Source organism: Lonchura striata, chromosome 3 (genome assembly GCF_050655825.1).
Source record: "Lonchura striata isolate lonStrDom1 chromosome 3, ASM5065582v1, whole genome shotgun sequence".
Lineage (NCBI taxonomy): Eukaryota > Metazoa > Chordata > Aves > Passeriformes > Estrildidae > Lonchura > Lonchura striata.
Window position 1 is genome coordinate 64,633,167 of NC_140705.1, and position 16,371 is coordinate 64,649,537.

General features: G+C 36.8%; 1 protein-coding gene across 10 annotated transcripts in view; it reads left to right on the forward strand.

The window, feature by feature from the left end:
• UTRN (utrophin) overlaps positions 1-16,371 on the forward strand; it is a 340,627-nt gene that overhangs the window by 289,352 nt on the left and 34,904 nt on the right. For all 10 annotated transcript variants that reach the window (XM_085575353.1, XM_085575352.1, XM_085575354.1 and 7 more), the window contains 3 exons: positions 5,519-5,604; positions 12,359-12,516; positions 14,873-15,039. In XM_085575353.1, coding sequence (XP_085431479.1) covers positions 5,519-5,604; positions 12,359-12,516; positions 14,873-15,039 — 411 coding nt within the window. The remainder of the gene's footprint in view (positions 1-5,518; positions 5,605-12,358; positions 12,517-14,872; positions 15,040-16,371) is intronic.

A 16,371-nucleotide genomic window follows, 5' to 3' on the forward strand; every position in this document is an offset into this window, starting at 1 on the left:
TTTTTTGCTTTTTGTTTTTTTCCCTCAGAGGATTATGTAACAGTTCTATACTTCATGGATATTTTACTTTATTTTGATTTTAGGGGAGAGGGAAGGAGGGAACAGAGTACATAGAACCATTTGTCATTTATCTGCTGGCTACTGGCATTCAAACATTCCTGTTAAATATTGTGACATTTCCGTTAGTCTGACTTCTCCCCATTACTGCTGAAAAATGAGAGGGTCCATCAAATATTGACTTGGATTTCTTCCTGCATTTGTTTTGGTTTTGGAGAGTTCCATATTGTGGATAAATAAACACATTGCTTGCAAATAAAGTAGTAGATCAAGTGAATTGCTTGACTTAAATGTTATTGCCAGTTTAAAATAATAGACATAGTAATGTCAGAAATTTTTTTCTAATTCCTTGCTGGGTTTTGTTTTCTTTCAGACTGAACACAAACCTACTTCATTTTCTTTAGCTTACCTTTGCATCTTAACTTCATCTACATCTTGACTTCAGGTAGAAGTCAATTGTTTAATCTGTGCATATTTAAAATGCACTTGGTAAGCAGCAAACCTTTCTTTCAATAATGTTTCCAGTTTCTCCCATTTCCCCTTGACTATTATGTTGAAAACTTAGTGTAGGTAATTCTTCAAGCCCCTTTAAACACTTGAGTCTTTATTTAAACTTTGAAAAATTGAGGATGAAGGTTTACTGAGAGAAAATTATATTTTACAGGGTGTTTCCTTGTTCCCTTTTCAAATTTACTCCAGGAAGAAAAAGAAAAGCTAGAAGACCAGACAGCAATTCTAAGCTGGAATATTTGGTTTTGTTTTCTAAACTGGCCTGTACAAAAGAGCTAATTTATGTCTTGGCATTTACATTATATATAGTGCATTGGTGTTATGCATATAAAATGTGTCAAGTTGTTAAACTGCCAACAAAAAGCATCTGTTAGTCACATGCTGCTAACCTGAAATTTAATTACAGATTCAAAGATTAATGACAAACTGAATAGTTCTCCAGACTTAACCTGCAGATGTCTTTGGGCCTTAAAAAGAACCAATTTATTTTTAAAAGGTCTGTTATGTTCTGGTATTTTCTGACACATTAGGAATGATTCATTCTGAGCAGAGGAAAGAAACAGTAAAATTACTCAGTGACTTTTACTACATCAAGGACTCAAAGGTTGTTCCAGACATCAACATCTGCCTTTATAAACATTTTCCAAATTTTTAAGTTCTTTGTTTTGGCTAGTCCAAAGATTTTTATTTTTTTATGAAATTAGAGATAAATATATTGGAATTTACAATGAGAACTGTGAAGGGAATTTTGCTCTGTAAAATACTTTGGCTGGGTTTGTGTTTAAAGCATCCAAAAGCAATAGCTGGTGGTTTTTCTTTTCAACTGTATATTGTCAAATTTGCTGAAATCTCCAGACATCTTTTATATCAAAAGGACTGATAGATTTCAGTACTAATGGAATAGTTTAGCACCTTTTGAAAAGAGTTGCTTCTATATGTACTGATTCAGGGCGATGACTCATTTCAACTAGAATTACCAATAACGAAACTTTAATGTGCAATGTTTAAATATTTTGCAATGTTTATCTGACTTCCTGTATTTTAACTTTTAAATTTTGTTAGGAGTTTTTTTTAATGCTAGGATACTTTTGATAATAACTTATTTTAAATTTAATTTCTTTGGTACATTAGTCTGAGAAGTGTACCTGTGGTATCTATGGTGGAATTTTCCATATGATCAGAGCTGTCTTTCATGATCATTCTCTGCAGCCCAATCTTCCCCTGAAGAATCACAACTTTATTTTCATTGCACTCATACACCTGGCAGATTCTAACACCAGCCTGAATTAATATCCCAGGCCTTACCAACGTGTTCATTTCAGTAAGATCTGAACTTCTGAGGAATGAGGATGAGATACCTGCTTAGTGAGCCTTAACTTTATGCCCTGGTTTTGACAGTAGCTGATGGAAATTTTCTGCATGCACTCCACTTGCATCCCCTGTGTTTATGATGGTTGTTTGGATTCATAGAGCACTCAGTGGGAGCAGCTTAGCAGGCTTTGATAGCAGCAAGAAGGCTCTGGGAAGGTTCTGGCCCTCTGCAGGGCAGGAAAATGAGCTCCTTCATCTGACCTGTCTGAAGGTGATCACGGGGAGGTGTCTGTGCTGACCTTCACTGATCTACGAGCCTGCCTCATGTTGCTGGGCTATGCAGACAACTGATAGCTGCAGTCCCTGGTAGTCCTCAGCTGCAGTGCCAGTGTTGTCTAGGCTTTGGAGCTCTTTGACAGAAGGCTGAATGGCTCTGGACTCATCTTCATTCTCTAGGTTTCCTTGCTAGTACCTGGTGTTTTTATGCTATTGTGCCTCTTCTCCCAGGGACATAGGGTTCTTCTAGACTTCATGTTAGAATTTCATTTTCCAAGATTCTTTATTGTGTATTCCTGTTTGCAATCTCTTACACTTAATCATGTTTCCTGTCTGACAACTTTTTTTAAATCTGGCTAACTCCTGTATGCAGCTGTGCCCATCACTGATTGTCCCTTTGGCATTCACATACTTAGATAAAATGCTTATATATGCTATATGCTTATATAAGCTACAGAATGCTTGCATACCACTGTTGGTAAACAGAAGTTTTTGCACTTACATTCAAAAATTTAGTATAAATTATATCCTGATTAGTATATTAATAATTTACAGGTTTCACAGGCCTCGGTTTCAACTATGGTATAGAGTGTGTTTGCCTGTCAAGATGTTTTGGATCCTAGCTCTGTGTTAGGAAGTTATTTAGAGAAGGGAATAGATTCAGGCTCCCCTTCATCAGATCAGAGCAAAAAAATATCTGAGCTGCTTAAAGTGGCCTTATCAATTGATTTTGTAGTTACAAACATGCTTGTATTGCTATAATGAGTCAGAATAGTGTGTTGACATTTGTGGCATATATGGCCCATAAATTTTTATGAATTCAGAAATTAAAAAGTTTCTTGAATCTTCCCACTATAAGGCCTTGATTCTTAGGTTTTGTACACGTAGATGGTTGTGCTGCCATTCAGAAGCACTTTGCATGACAGGCTTGTGGCAAAGTAGCCTGATAGTCTCCCAGCAGGCTGAGAGAGGTGATCCTGCACTTCTGCTCAGCATTGGTGAGACACATCTGGAGTCCTGGGTCCAGTTCTGGGCTCCCTCAAGACAAAAGACACATGGACAAACTGGCATGAGTCCAGTTCATGCCATGAACTGGCATGAGTGAAGACCATGAAAACAATTAAGGACTTGGAGTAACTGATAAACCAGTAGAGGCTGAGGGAAGAGAAGTTTCGAGGGGATCTTATCAATGTGCATAAATACCCAGTGGGAGCAAGAGAGAAGATGGAGATAGGCTTTTCTCAGTCGTGTCTCTTGTGACAGGACAAAAGGTAGCAGGCACAACTTGGAACACAGGAAATTTTGCTTAAACATATGAAAAAAAGAGGTTTTTAATGTAAGAGTGATTAAGCAGCGCCACAGGTTACTCAGAGAAGCTCTTCCCTCTCCATCTTTGAAGATACTGAAATGATGGGAAATGATCCAGGAAAACCTGCTCTACCTGACTGAGCAGGAACATTGGTTTTTGGACGCCCCTCCTACTCTCAGTGGTTTTGTAGCTCACTAAGATGAGAAAACTTAAACCATTGGCTTGGAAATGTCAGGACCACAATGTCTATGGATTTAGGGGGAGAGAGGGAGTGTGTGTGGCATTTGGTTTTGGCGTGTTGGGTTTTTTTTATTGTATATATGACATTACAGTCCTAATAATTATCTGTTTCCAAGAAAGAGACTTGGGGTGAATGCATTACTCTTTCAAAAAATGTAATATTCCGGGCTTTGTAATTATGTATGTAATTTATTGAGAAAATGCTCTTTGTGTGAAGGAAGTTTTTCAAAAATCCTACAGAAATCTCCTGGAATCAGGAGAAGCTTGAAGCCTTGAGATTTGTGCCCTTATCTTTTAGCTGCAGTCTCACTTTCTGACGTTAATATGCAAATTATCTGGTCAGTCCCGAGTTAAATCAAACCCACATGAATGTTCACTTTTTTTTTTCTGATGAATATAAATTTAAAGCACAAACAACTACACACGGGAAGGAATAGGGAAATAACTTTATCAGGGTGTAAAATGAGCCATTTAGATGGCAAGGTTTGCCAGAATGATGTAGTGTCTGTGATTGAAAGAGGTAATTTGAAGCTATGCTTGAATATATAAAAAGGTGGCACTTTTATAACATTCTGGAAAATAGGGTCCTGGTTTTCCAACTAGATAGTAAAAGTAATAGATGTTTTTGATTAATTTGGCAATAATTTCTCTGTACCTCTGTTCTGTCTTATGGAATAAAGATACTGCTTTCTAGTGTTACTAGATTAGATGATGTTGTGAAGACAAATGCACTAATATTTTTAAATTTCTTAGCTAATTTATCAAGAACTCAGAAGTAATTGATAATTTTGTATTCTGCACAACATTTGTGAAGTAAATCAGACAGCAGACCTTATGCTGAATGGGTAGGATAGAAAGAGATATGTAATAACCACTTCAAAAGTAATTAAAGTGTATATATAACTTCTGTGTGGCAGAAAGGACCAAAGTAAGGTTTGAAGTGATAATTAATTTACTGTTATCTTACTTGTTGGTGAAAGACCCAGCTAACCTTATGTATGTAATATATAGAGTTTAACTATTTTAAAGATTTTTTTTTCCACATCTCATTTAAAAACATACTTTTTCATGTTTGAAAAAAATAAAGAATTTTTAAGAATATGTTTCTGCATTGATCTTCTGAACTTTAAAATTTTCCTTTTCCCTGTAAGCTGGGTTTGTTGTTTTAATATCTTTTTGAACAACATTTGCCCTGCAGGTTTAACATTACTTGCTTTGGTACCTACTTCTCTGTTCTCAGCTTGCTTTTCAGGTTTGGACATACTTTTTGTCATGCTGGACAAGATGAGCCTGAAGTGACACTGCTTAAAAAGAATGACAGCTTCAAATTTTTGAATTATTGCATTGCCTCTTTGCCCTAAAATTGTGTATGTCAGAGCATTTTAAACATAAAGCAAAACAAAACAAAAACAAAGAAAAAAAAAAAAAAGGAAGATATTTAATTACTGTGATGTCAAAACCTGGTTTCATCTTACAGTTCTTGTGTTTTACACTGAGTAATAGGCCTTCCTGCTGTGTGCTCATGTATTTTTTTCTGTGTGTATGACATTAATAAATTACTTTCAGAACTTTGCAGAACTAAATGCCTGTGTTTTTGTGGTAATACAAGCTGTTTTGACACATAAACCACTTGGAAGTCAAGCTGAGCTTTTATAAGGGAAGAATTCTTAATGTGATCTTTAATGTTAATGTTGTTTTGAGATCTGAAATATATTTGAAATATAGATCTCCAATGTCTTTGTATTATATAATAGACTTGAGTTGGAACGAAATAAAATGAAACTGTATTAAATTGTCTTGTCTTTATCATTTCAGCGGCCGAACTGGAAAAATTCGAGTGCAGTCCCTGAAAATTGGCTTGATGTCTCTTTCTAAAGGCCTTCTGGAAGAGAAGTACAGATGTAAGGAAGAATTTCTTTTACAAAGTACTTTATATAATTAAGTCATGTACAATGACAAAGCACCTAGCAAAATTTTCAGTAAAACATTTCTCATGCCTGGTGCCAAGGTAGTTTTCTTTTGAGTAAGTAAAAGAGAATTATTTTCATTATCACTAGTAACAATGGTTAAAGTATGATTTATATCTTGACTGGAAATTATTGCTGTCCATTCTGAATTGTCAGAAGTCACAGTGCTTCAGTCCCCAAAAGAAAAGCAGAATATAGCTTTGTGAAAGATATAGAAGTATTAGATTTGATTCTGTTCTCTCTTGTATGTGTATATTTTTTGTTTAGGGAAAAAGCAAGTTAGTGCTGATTGCATCAGATTGATATGGCTGATAAAGCAAGGAAATACATCAAAATCATGCAACTGTATTTAGTGGTCTACGAGAAAGACTGTCTGAACTCTAAAAACAGTTTTCCAGTATATGTGCTTTCTGACAGAATTGCACAATGAAAGTTTAAAATGCATTGATTTTAGTAATCTCATAAGCTTGAGAAATACTGAGTAATATAAAAATATGTCATAAAAATAAATGAAGGACCAGAAGAGAATTGAGTAACTTTGTGGAAAAAAAGCCCTGACAAATACAGAAAAGAAGATGACACACTATATTAGAGCATTCTAGATGATGGGCATTTACATATTATGCACATAAAATTAAATTTGCTGTTCTTTACAGTAGTTCCTTGACTCATTTTGAAAACCCATGAAAAAAATTACAGAGAGACTAAATTCACTCCATGTACCTTTGGAGCTCTGCAAAAAAAATTCTGCTTTCCTTAAGAACATTTATAAGCAGTCTTGTAAACTTAGTTATTAACATTGAACAAAAGTAGAGGTGTTTTATACATTGGGACATATTTTGATATCTGAATAGCATACTGAGACTTTGGGGTGTTTAGTTTCCTTCTCTCATTTGACATATATGTGAAGTATTCTATAACTAAAAAAGAGCTTGATGGACATACCTTTGTTCCATAATGACAATTCAGAAGGTAATCTGCTGTTCTGTGTGAAATAAAAAACTTTCATAAAGTGTAGGAGTTAGGCTGTGGATGATAAACTGATAACCCTAGGAAAAGATGGTTTTAAAGAAACTAAAACCTGAGAACTCCCATTAAATTGCTATTGGTAATACATTAGTATACAGTTGCGAAATACACAACTGAAGCAGAATAAGGAAATTACCTGGCCAGCTTCATATTTATGCTTTTGCTTTGTTTTTAGTAGTAATATTAAAATGGCAGCTGGTGGTGGCTACAGATTTTATATAATTTATGTCAACAAAATGGACTTCAAAGGATGCTGTGAGAAGTCCTAAAAAAATTAGTAGGGAATAAGTCTCAGAAGATTTTTTTGTACCTAGTGATGGTAACTTCAACCTGAAAGACATCTGAAATTAAAGTAGTTGCTCGCATTCTTGAAGCAGAGAATTGATAGTCAGATAATGCATCCTTTTTGTTGTAACTCCTGCTCTGATCAATGGGCCAGGCTTTTATATCTTTGTTAGCTTTATTGTCCTTATGAACCTTAAAATTGTCACAGAAGCACTCTTCAGTCCAAAAGAAATTTTGCTAACAAAGTGTGTCAGGTACTGTTCTTGCTTTGTAGTGGCTTTGAAGTCAGTGTTTTGGGGTCCTCTGGCACGAGCTGTCACACACTTTTTTAATGTAAGCTCTTTTGGTTCTTTTTTGTCATATCCTACTAATCATCTCTTGTGAGAAATTTTGTCACATCTACTGTGTTTTCAGTCCTTGAGTGAAAATTGTAATGGAATTCCTGAGTATTTTCAAGAAAGTCAGTCTCTTGGAAAAAAAAAAAAAACCCAGGACCTCCAAACATGTGTGCTTATTACTAAATGCCTGCCTTTTGATTTTTCCCTTTCTTGGACCAAATCCTGGCATTTCCTTCTTCTTTTGGCTGTTTCTTCTAAGGGTTTCTGAGGTGTTGTCAATCACTGGCTCTTCTGAGAGTGACAGCCATCGGATGGTTGTGGTTAGAGCCCTCAGCAGAGCACAGACTGTGCCAAAAATGTGCTAGACTTGGAGAGGCAAACTCTTCTTAGAGTAGTTGGTATTAAAAGAAGCAGGTTTTCTTGTTTTAAAAACTTTTGGATGAACCCTTAATTCTTTTGTAAAACTCGTGACTGGAATGTTTGCTGTTCAACTGTTCAGCCTTCCTAGAGACTGTATGTTCATTTCCAGTGTAGGTAGGATCTTTTCACATGACACATTTTTAAAAAATGTTTTGACGGAGAAATTTTTGTGATTTAAAAAGAAAAAAAAAATTAAGCTTGTTTTTAAGAGTCTAGTCTTCAGGGTTGACATGAGAATGGATCCTTAATTAAAAGTCTGAATTGCTTTAGAGGAAACATTGAAGCCTCAGTTAAAGAATGCCTGTTCTTGAAAATGTTTAAGACATGCTTAACTTCAAGCACATGCCCAAATGCTCCTGAGAATAAAAATGGGCCTGCAAAAGTAATTCAGTAATTGTGGGTTGCTTACATCTATGCTTTGGGGTGAGCAGTCTCAGGCTTCTTTTCTATTGCTGAGGCTCATGTCCTGGTCTGGCCATAACCATGTTATTCTCTGCTTTCTCTTCTGACAAGGAGGGTCACTTGTGAGCTATATAAGAATACATTTGTATATATTTCACATTACACTTGTTTCTAACACCCAAAGCAGCAGAACAGAAAAAAAACCCCATATGGAGTTTTTTACAGTGTGTAGCTTTTGGATCGTATCATTTAATCTGCAAAATCTTTATGATTTGACATGAAAAGGAAGGGCTACTTAATAAATCTCATCTTCTAAGCAGTTCAGTTTTCAAGTGATGTACCACATCCTTGGAATGTGGTGGGGTTTTTTTACTGTTATGTTTACATTGTAAATTTTCAAACCATTTGGAACTAACTAAAAAAATGAAGAAATGAAGATGTGTGTTCTATTTTTGACAATGCAACATAAATGTGGGTTGTAGACATCTTCTGCTATCTTATTGTCCTTTTGTTAAGAATTCATTAAACTTTTCAATATTTTCAATTACCCTTTCTTTATCAACCATTAAGTACTTCTTTTTCCAGGTTGTCCAGCTAAGTTACAGAGTCCCACTGGCTGTAATCCTCAAAATACTAGTGTGAGGCTGAATTTATTTAACTGATATATCTTTTCCCGGTTTCTCTTTTTTTCATACAACTCAGATATGAATAATATTTTGTCTGCTTCCTCAGTCATTCTTGTACTTTGGTAGAGTCCCTTATATAGTTCAACCTTTATATCAATGTATTTTTTGTTGAAACTCCTTTAGTGTGTATGTGCATGTTAACAAATTTCATTTAGAAGAGGTTGTGGCTTTTGAGATTGCTGGTGGATGATGTATGGAGTCTCTTTCCCATTGGTGGTGAGTAGGGTTCCTGGGTGTTCCATATCAGAGCTAAAACAGGCTCTCCTCCATCTCCCACTTGAGGGATGTTCTTGCCATGCCTCCTTTGCCAGGGAATAGCTCATGGGTTATTTCGAGTAGGTAGGCCAGATAACAAGAGCCTTCTCACTTTCCATGCCTTCAGTTTTGGAGCTTCTCCTCCTGTGTGCCACATTGAAAGCATTGAGGGGTTTGGGAAAAGATGGTACAATCCATTAACTCCCTGCACCTGGACAGTCTTTGGTCTTCACTAGCACAACTGCCAGTGTTAAGAAACAAATGATTTGGAGGAGACTGAGCTCTTCAAAGGTATTTGCTGTTTTCCTCATAGCTAATCACTTTTCCCTCTCCTGTCGCACTGTTTTCCTCTACTTACCAGCCCCACAGTCAACTGAAGTTTTAGGGCTTAGGAAATTACTGTTTCCCAGCTCCAGCAGCTAATGAATTGTCCTTCTTTGATGGCCTCTTTCCACTGCAGACTGATCCAAACAAAACAAAAAAAAAAGACCATTTTTTTCTTTTTTTTTTTTTTTTAATGTACTATCAGGTTTTTTAAACTGACTCTTAGAAATTGAAAAACCATCCCATCCTCAGTTGAAGAAGATAGCCAGCATCTGGGATTGTCAAGAGGAGCCTGCAGCTGTGCAGTTCTAATTCCCCTAATTCTGTCTGTGTTTGGTTTTTTTGTTGTTGTTGTTTGTTTGTTTTTTTAACAACACTGAATGGACAAGATGCTGTAGCTGCTTTTTGACTAGGCAAGAAAGGGTGAGAAAAATACAATAAAATCTAAAAACTAGTTCAGTCATCTGGATTTTTTTTTTTGTGAAGATCCTTTCTTCTGCTTCTACCTCCTTTGAGAAGAAAAAGCTGTGCCCAGGCTTTCTGAAGCACACTGGAAAAGTTTGCCAATTGCTCCAAATGAAGGGCAAAACAATTTACACCATGTAATAAGAGTTACTCATGAGTGTTTCTGAACAAAGGTTGTCTTTTTCTTGATCAGAAACGCAGCCAGACTGAATTTTGAAATGTCATTTATTTCTAATTTATTAGTGGTTGTTCTGATGGGAAACATGAAAAAGTAAGGGCATAATATAAATTGATTCTTTTTCTTTTAAGATTACTTGGGGTTTTAATCCAAGCCAACCATTGAGTGCAAAAGGAAATTGTAAAAACCAGCTGGAATGAACATAATAATTTAATTCAATTTCTTCTGTAATTTATACAAATCACAGAATCAAAAAATATTTCTTAGATAAACTCAGCATTTAAGATGTTTTCAGAAAAGATTAATCTCTTGACTGAGTGCTAATGTACACAGCTACAGAGTTCATAAATCAAAATTGTTGGCAAGAACATTAACATTTTTAGCTGAGCATTTTAGCAATTAAAATTGTCCAATCAAGGAAACATGTTAAGAAAGCACATGAGAAATAATAACTGTAGTGCTGACAGGCCTATTAACTCAGTGTTTTATTGTGAGTGTAGATACAAGCACTATCTTCCTTCCCAATGCCTGTATCAGGAAATATTTTCTTGATCCCTTTCAGCATCAATTTTTTCCTTTGTTGCAGTCATTCTGGTTCATCCATTTATACTGCAAGGCTTGACATCTGCCTTACGAAAATGGAATCAGTGAAGGAAAAATACATGGAAGCAGACATGGTTATCCAGGAAGAAAATGTGATTATTGTTTAGCCCAAGTTGTCTTTCTGGCTGCTGTTCTTGCTTTAAGCTGTTTGACATGGCCAGTTCTGACTTGTGGTAACTTCCCGTTAAGTTCAGAGTAATTGTGCTTCTGTTCCAACCAACTGAAGCATGACATATTTTTTTAGCACACAATATGGATATCTGAAATATTATCTCATTCTTCATGGAATCATAGAATCATTTGGTTTGGAAAGGACTTTAAAAAGTCATATAGACCAACTGCCTTGGAATGAGCAGGGTCATCTTCAGATCAGATTGCTCAGAGCCCTGTCCAATCTGGCTTTGAATGTTTCCAGGGACAGAACATCTGCCACCTCTCTGGGCAGCTTGTTCTAGTGTTTTGCTACTCTCATGGTAAAAAATTTGATACTTAATAACTAGTCTAAATCTACCTTTTAGTTTTAAAACCATTCCTACTTGTCCTATTGCAACAGGCCCTGCTAAAACCTGTGCTCCCAGCTTTCTTACAAGGCCCCTTTGAGTAGCAAAAATCCACAGTAAGGTCTCCCTGGAGTCTTCAGGCTGAACAACTGCAACTCTCTCAGCCTTTCTTCAGAGTAATGGAACATCTCAACTATTATGAGTTTTGTAGCCTTTTTCTGGATCTGCTCCAACAGTCTTTCCTGTGCTGGGGACCCCAAAGCTGGACTGAGTACTCCAGATGCGGTCTCACAAGAGCAGAGTGTGCAGAATCACCCCCCTCAGTCTGCTGGCCGTACAGCTTCTGATGCAGCTCAGGTTGACTTTCTACGCTGTCCAGCTTTTTATCTTCCAGCACCCCAAAGTCCTTCTCCACAGGGCTGCCCTCAGTCCCTTCATCTCCCAGCCTGAGCTGATACTGCAGGTAGCCCTGACCCAGGTGCAGCACCTTGCGCTTGGCCTTGTTGAACGCCATGAGGTTCCCAGGTTGTCCAGGTGTGGATGGCATCCCATCCTCCAGGTGTGTCAGGCACACCACTCAGCTTAGTGTCACTTGCAGACCTACTGAGGGTGCACTCAGTCCCTTCATCTGTTTTGTTAATGAAAATACTAAATAACACTGGACCCAGTATGGGCCCTTGAGGGACATCACTCGTCATTGTTGTCCACTGGGACTCTGAGCTGTTGACCACTACCGTGTAGTTGGCCACATCCAACCAATTCCTTATCCATCTAACAGTCCACTCATGGAATCAATCTCTCTTTAGTTTAGAGACAAGGATGTTGTGAGCGACTGTGTCAAAAGCCTTACAGAAATCCAGAGAGGTGACATCAATTGTCATGCCCCTGTCCACTAATGTAGTCACTCTATCATGGAAAGTCATTAGGTATGTCAGGCAGGAATTTTTGCTGGTGAAGCTGCGCTTCCTCAAATCACCTTCCTGTCCACTATGTGCCATAAGAAGCCATATAACTTCATTTATATGGTCTTACTTTTCTCATTTGAATGGTTATGAATCAAGATTAGATGAAGATTTTGGGACAGTGGCCATTTGGTAACCATGACAATAATACAGAAATTAAAAGCTTGACCTGCAGCATTACTGAATGAAAGGAGGTGTGCATGGAAATGGAACAAGATGGTGTCTTTTGTTGATGTTGCAGACCTCTTCAAGGAGGTGGCAGGCCCTACAGAAATGTGTGACCAGAGGCAACTGGGCCTTCTGCTTCACGATGCCATCCAGATCCCACGACAGCTTGGGGAAGTGGCAGCCTTCGGTGGCAGCAACATTGAGCCCAGTGTGCGCAGCTGCTTCCAGCAGGTAAGATAAAGACCTCCATGTGAAGAACAAAACCAAACCAAACTCTTTTAACTTTACAGATTCACTTATACGTGCTAATGTAAAAAGAAAAGAGGAAAATAAAAACATCCGCTGAATTTTGAACAGAAATGAATATGCTCCTGCAACTAAGTATGGGAAATTCATGTGACAATGCAGCTGGGAAAGATCAAACAGATTTTGTTTCACCAAAAGAATATATAAATCTCCATGATTCTGATAGTGTTTGCAACTCTAAAAGCTGTTAAAAATTTTGCAGTGGCCAATTATCCTGCTTTGCATTGTTCAAAGCAACCGGATGCTGTGAGAACAACATGCTTTTTCCAGCTGGAATGAGACATGATCTCAACAGAGCAAGAAAATGATATTGATAGTAATTTTTGACCTTGTGCACCAGGAAATTATTTAGCATTATGTTGCTGACAAAAGACCATGCAGTTGCATGAAACTTCAAGTGTAGTCTTTTTTATATTGTGAGCCTTTATGGAGTAGATCAGAACATGGAATAAAGCTCTTGCAGCCTGCTGTGAAGCTCCACATTACATGCAGGGGGTTAATGAGGCTGCAAGGAGTGTCTGTCTGTTTAAAGATGAGAATTAAAAACAGAATGTTGTAATGGAATACAACTAACTAACTCTGACTTTCAAGGATGCCTAAGGCTCCAAATGTTAGGTAGTGATAGCCATACTGTTTCAGTGCATTATTTTTGTGAAAGCAGCTGATCTGAGCATTGTCAGAAATAGCATATGGATTAAAAATACACAATGGCTTACACAAAATTACTGATTTGGATATTTCTTATTTTTTTGAATTGAACATTAAAGATTTTAGTGAACCTTCAGAGGATTTTATTTTGCCGTTCTTTCATAGAGATTTCTACATTTTTTTCCAGTTCTTTGAAAAACGCAATTATGCTGGCTTTTTTCCAGAACTATTAGATTCATTTCTGGATTCAAGCAATTAGGATTGGAAGTGTGTTTGTCCAGGTCATGAATAGTTTGGTAGATATGTATGGAAGTTGGTTTGACCAGTTAAAGCTTCCCCTGATGTTTTAACATTGCTCCTTCAGACAATAAGGAATGGTGCTTGACTTATCTATCACTGGCTTTGAGTGGTTTGAGTCATAATGAAATAAATTTTTCATTTATTATTCACAGACTTTCTGTGTGACAGAAGAATGACCATTATGTCTCTCGAGGATCTAACCCATCTCCCATGCTATTCAATTATGGGTGGGGGGTGTATTAGCAAGATACTCTTTAAATACTTGATGTATTATTACAATTATACTGATAATGAGGTTGCAATCCCTCATCTCACAGGAGTACTTCAACTTCAGTCCCTGGTTAGGAGAGCATAGAGAAAATGTGCAGCTGCATGTCAGTTATCTCAGCCCAGTGAAAACAAGTATTTTGTTTGTGAGAAAGAAATACTTTTTCTTTCATGCTTCTCCTTCTTATTGCAAAAAATGAACTTGGACCTTGCTTAAATGAAAGCTAAGAAGCTTTCATGTCTTTCCATTTAAGAAAAACTTTTCATTTTAAGTTTTATTTTATTACTTCCATTGAGCTCAGAAATATTAAGCTCTTTTGTTATTGCTGAAAAAGTTGATGAATACAATAACTTTGTAGCTAGGCTTCTCTGGTGGTTATAACTTACAGAAAATGTGGAAGTGTGTCTGCTTGCTTTTTGAAACAATCATGTTAATACATTAACTCTGATGCTTGCAGTGACTGGCTATAAATGGCAGATTCCTTTATTGTTTTTTGCTTGTTTGTTTATTTTGTGTGTGTGCGCATTATGTTTAATGTGCTAACTAGAAAGAACACTTGGGCTTAGAACACAATAAAAAATTGATGAGTCTTGGGGCAATCAGTACACGCATGCAAACATTACTGACTTCTAGCATTTTGTCATCAATCTTAACTCAGAACATAACCATGTCTTCAGTATGTCTGAACTGCAGAGTTTGCTCATACTTACTTTTCAAGTCCTTTCAATTAAAAGACAGCTTTACAGTCTGTTACTTCTGTACTATGTCCTCTATCTTTCTTACCATCTGTCCACTCTATCACAGCTGTTTAGTCTTCTAAAGTCTTACTGACTTAACTTGTTTTCTTTATTTTAATTTTCATTGAGATTATTTCTTGTGTCCTGTAAATGGTTTTGGATGTCATGGAAAGAATTCATGCAGGTTGTTGGGGTCTTTTTTCCATAGAATTCTAAGGAAAATTTACTTGTGGATTTTTTGGAAAATCAACTTGTCTGTTGTTTTGTTTTGTTGTTGTTTTTTGGTTTTTTTTTTTTAATTTGGATGTGGTTTTTTTTCTCTCCACAGAACCACAATAAACCAGAAATAACTGTAAAGCAATTCATAGACTGGATGCGCTTGGAGCCACAGTCTATGGTGTGGTTACCAGTTCTACACCGTGTGGCAGCTGCAGAAACAGCAAAACATCAGGCCAAGTGCAACATCTGTAAGGAGTGTCCAATTGTTGGATTTAGGTAAGAGGAGAGGTGTTAGGTGCAATGTTTCTCTTAAAATATTCAGATTTTGAAGACTTCCAACAAGTGAAGTTTTTCCCTGTCTGTTTTTCCACTGTTTTCCTTCTTTAAGATGGGATTTGTCACCCATGGTAAGGCCACAGTGTCACCTGAGCCAGTGCAGTTCTGGCTCATGCAATGCCACTGTTAGACACCCAGTGGTCCTGTGGCTGTCAGAGGCACAGGGTGGATTGGTGGATCCAAGAGATAGCAAATGAAGTATAAGCACACCTCATGTGTTCTGTAAGCATAAGATCAAAAGATGATCAGTAAGAAAAAATATGGACTCTCTCTCTGCTCTCCTGCATAAGGCTTTGGAAACTAACTTATTCCAGGCAGTATAAAACACCCTTCAACATCAATCTTTCCTTGCTTAAAAGAAACACTGATAAACTGCTGTGATGAGACTTGCAAAGTCCCTGTCTATGTCCCTGAACATAACCTAACTATTGTCTTTTCAAAAAAAGGTGTAAATTCTAAAAGAAAATGTTACATGGGGAATATTCTCCATATTATTCTCCTAAACTGTAGTTGGTACCCTTAGTAAGTATTTCTGTGACTAAGATGCATTTGTAAATTGATTGCTCCAGTGTATAAAGTGATCCAACCCCTATCTCCAAATTCTTCAGTAGAGGCTAGAGCTAGAGGTAAGCATAACTGGCTTTTTCTGCTACTGTGGTCATGGAGTCTGATGTATTATCTAGGAAAAATATAAAGCAGTCTATCATGTAATTGCTTCTAAGATTTTTGTTTAGGTATTCAGTCAGGGGAGTAACTTTTGATCATCATTTCTGTTCTCCATCTTACTGTTATTTTAGAGGATAATAATATCAATCCTGAGGTCAGATTCATCTTGCCTAGTTTTTGGAATTCTGGCTTTAGTAAATCTTACAGGATTGTGCTAGCAACCCTCTTTTTCTTTTTTTAATTATAAATATAGGTATTTGAGTATTTGCAAAAGCAATAAGCCAATCAAACTTTGTTGCCTGTCTTAAAGGGGGATCAAATTCTCTAAGTGTTTCTGTCTTTATTATTGTTTGAAGAAGCATAGGATGGCAAAGCTCTAGCTCAGCTATGTTATAGTTGTCTAAGTTGTCCTATGTGTAGGAGGGCAAGGAGACAGAAAATAATAAAAAGATCCATTCAGAATGGGCCATTCTAAATAATTTCTACAATGAAGCTAGAGATCTGCAACAACAAAAGCATCTAGTGTCTTAGCAGAAGGTAAATGTAGCCATTTAATGCACTGGCTCTGAGAAAAGATTATAAACAAGTTGGATCAGCATCTTTTAA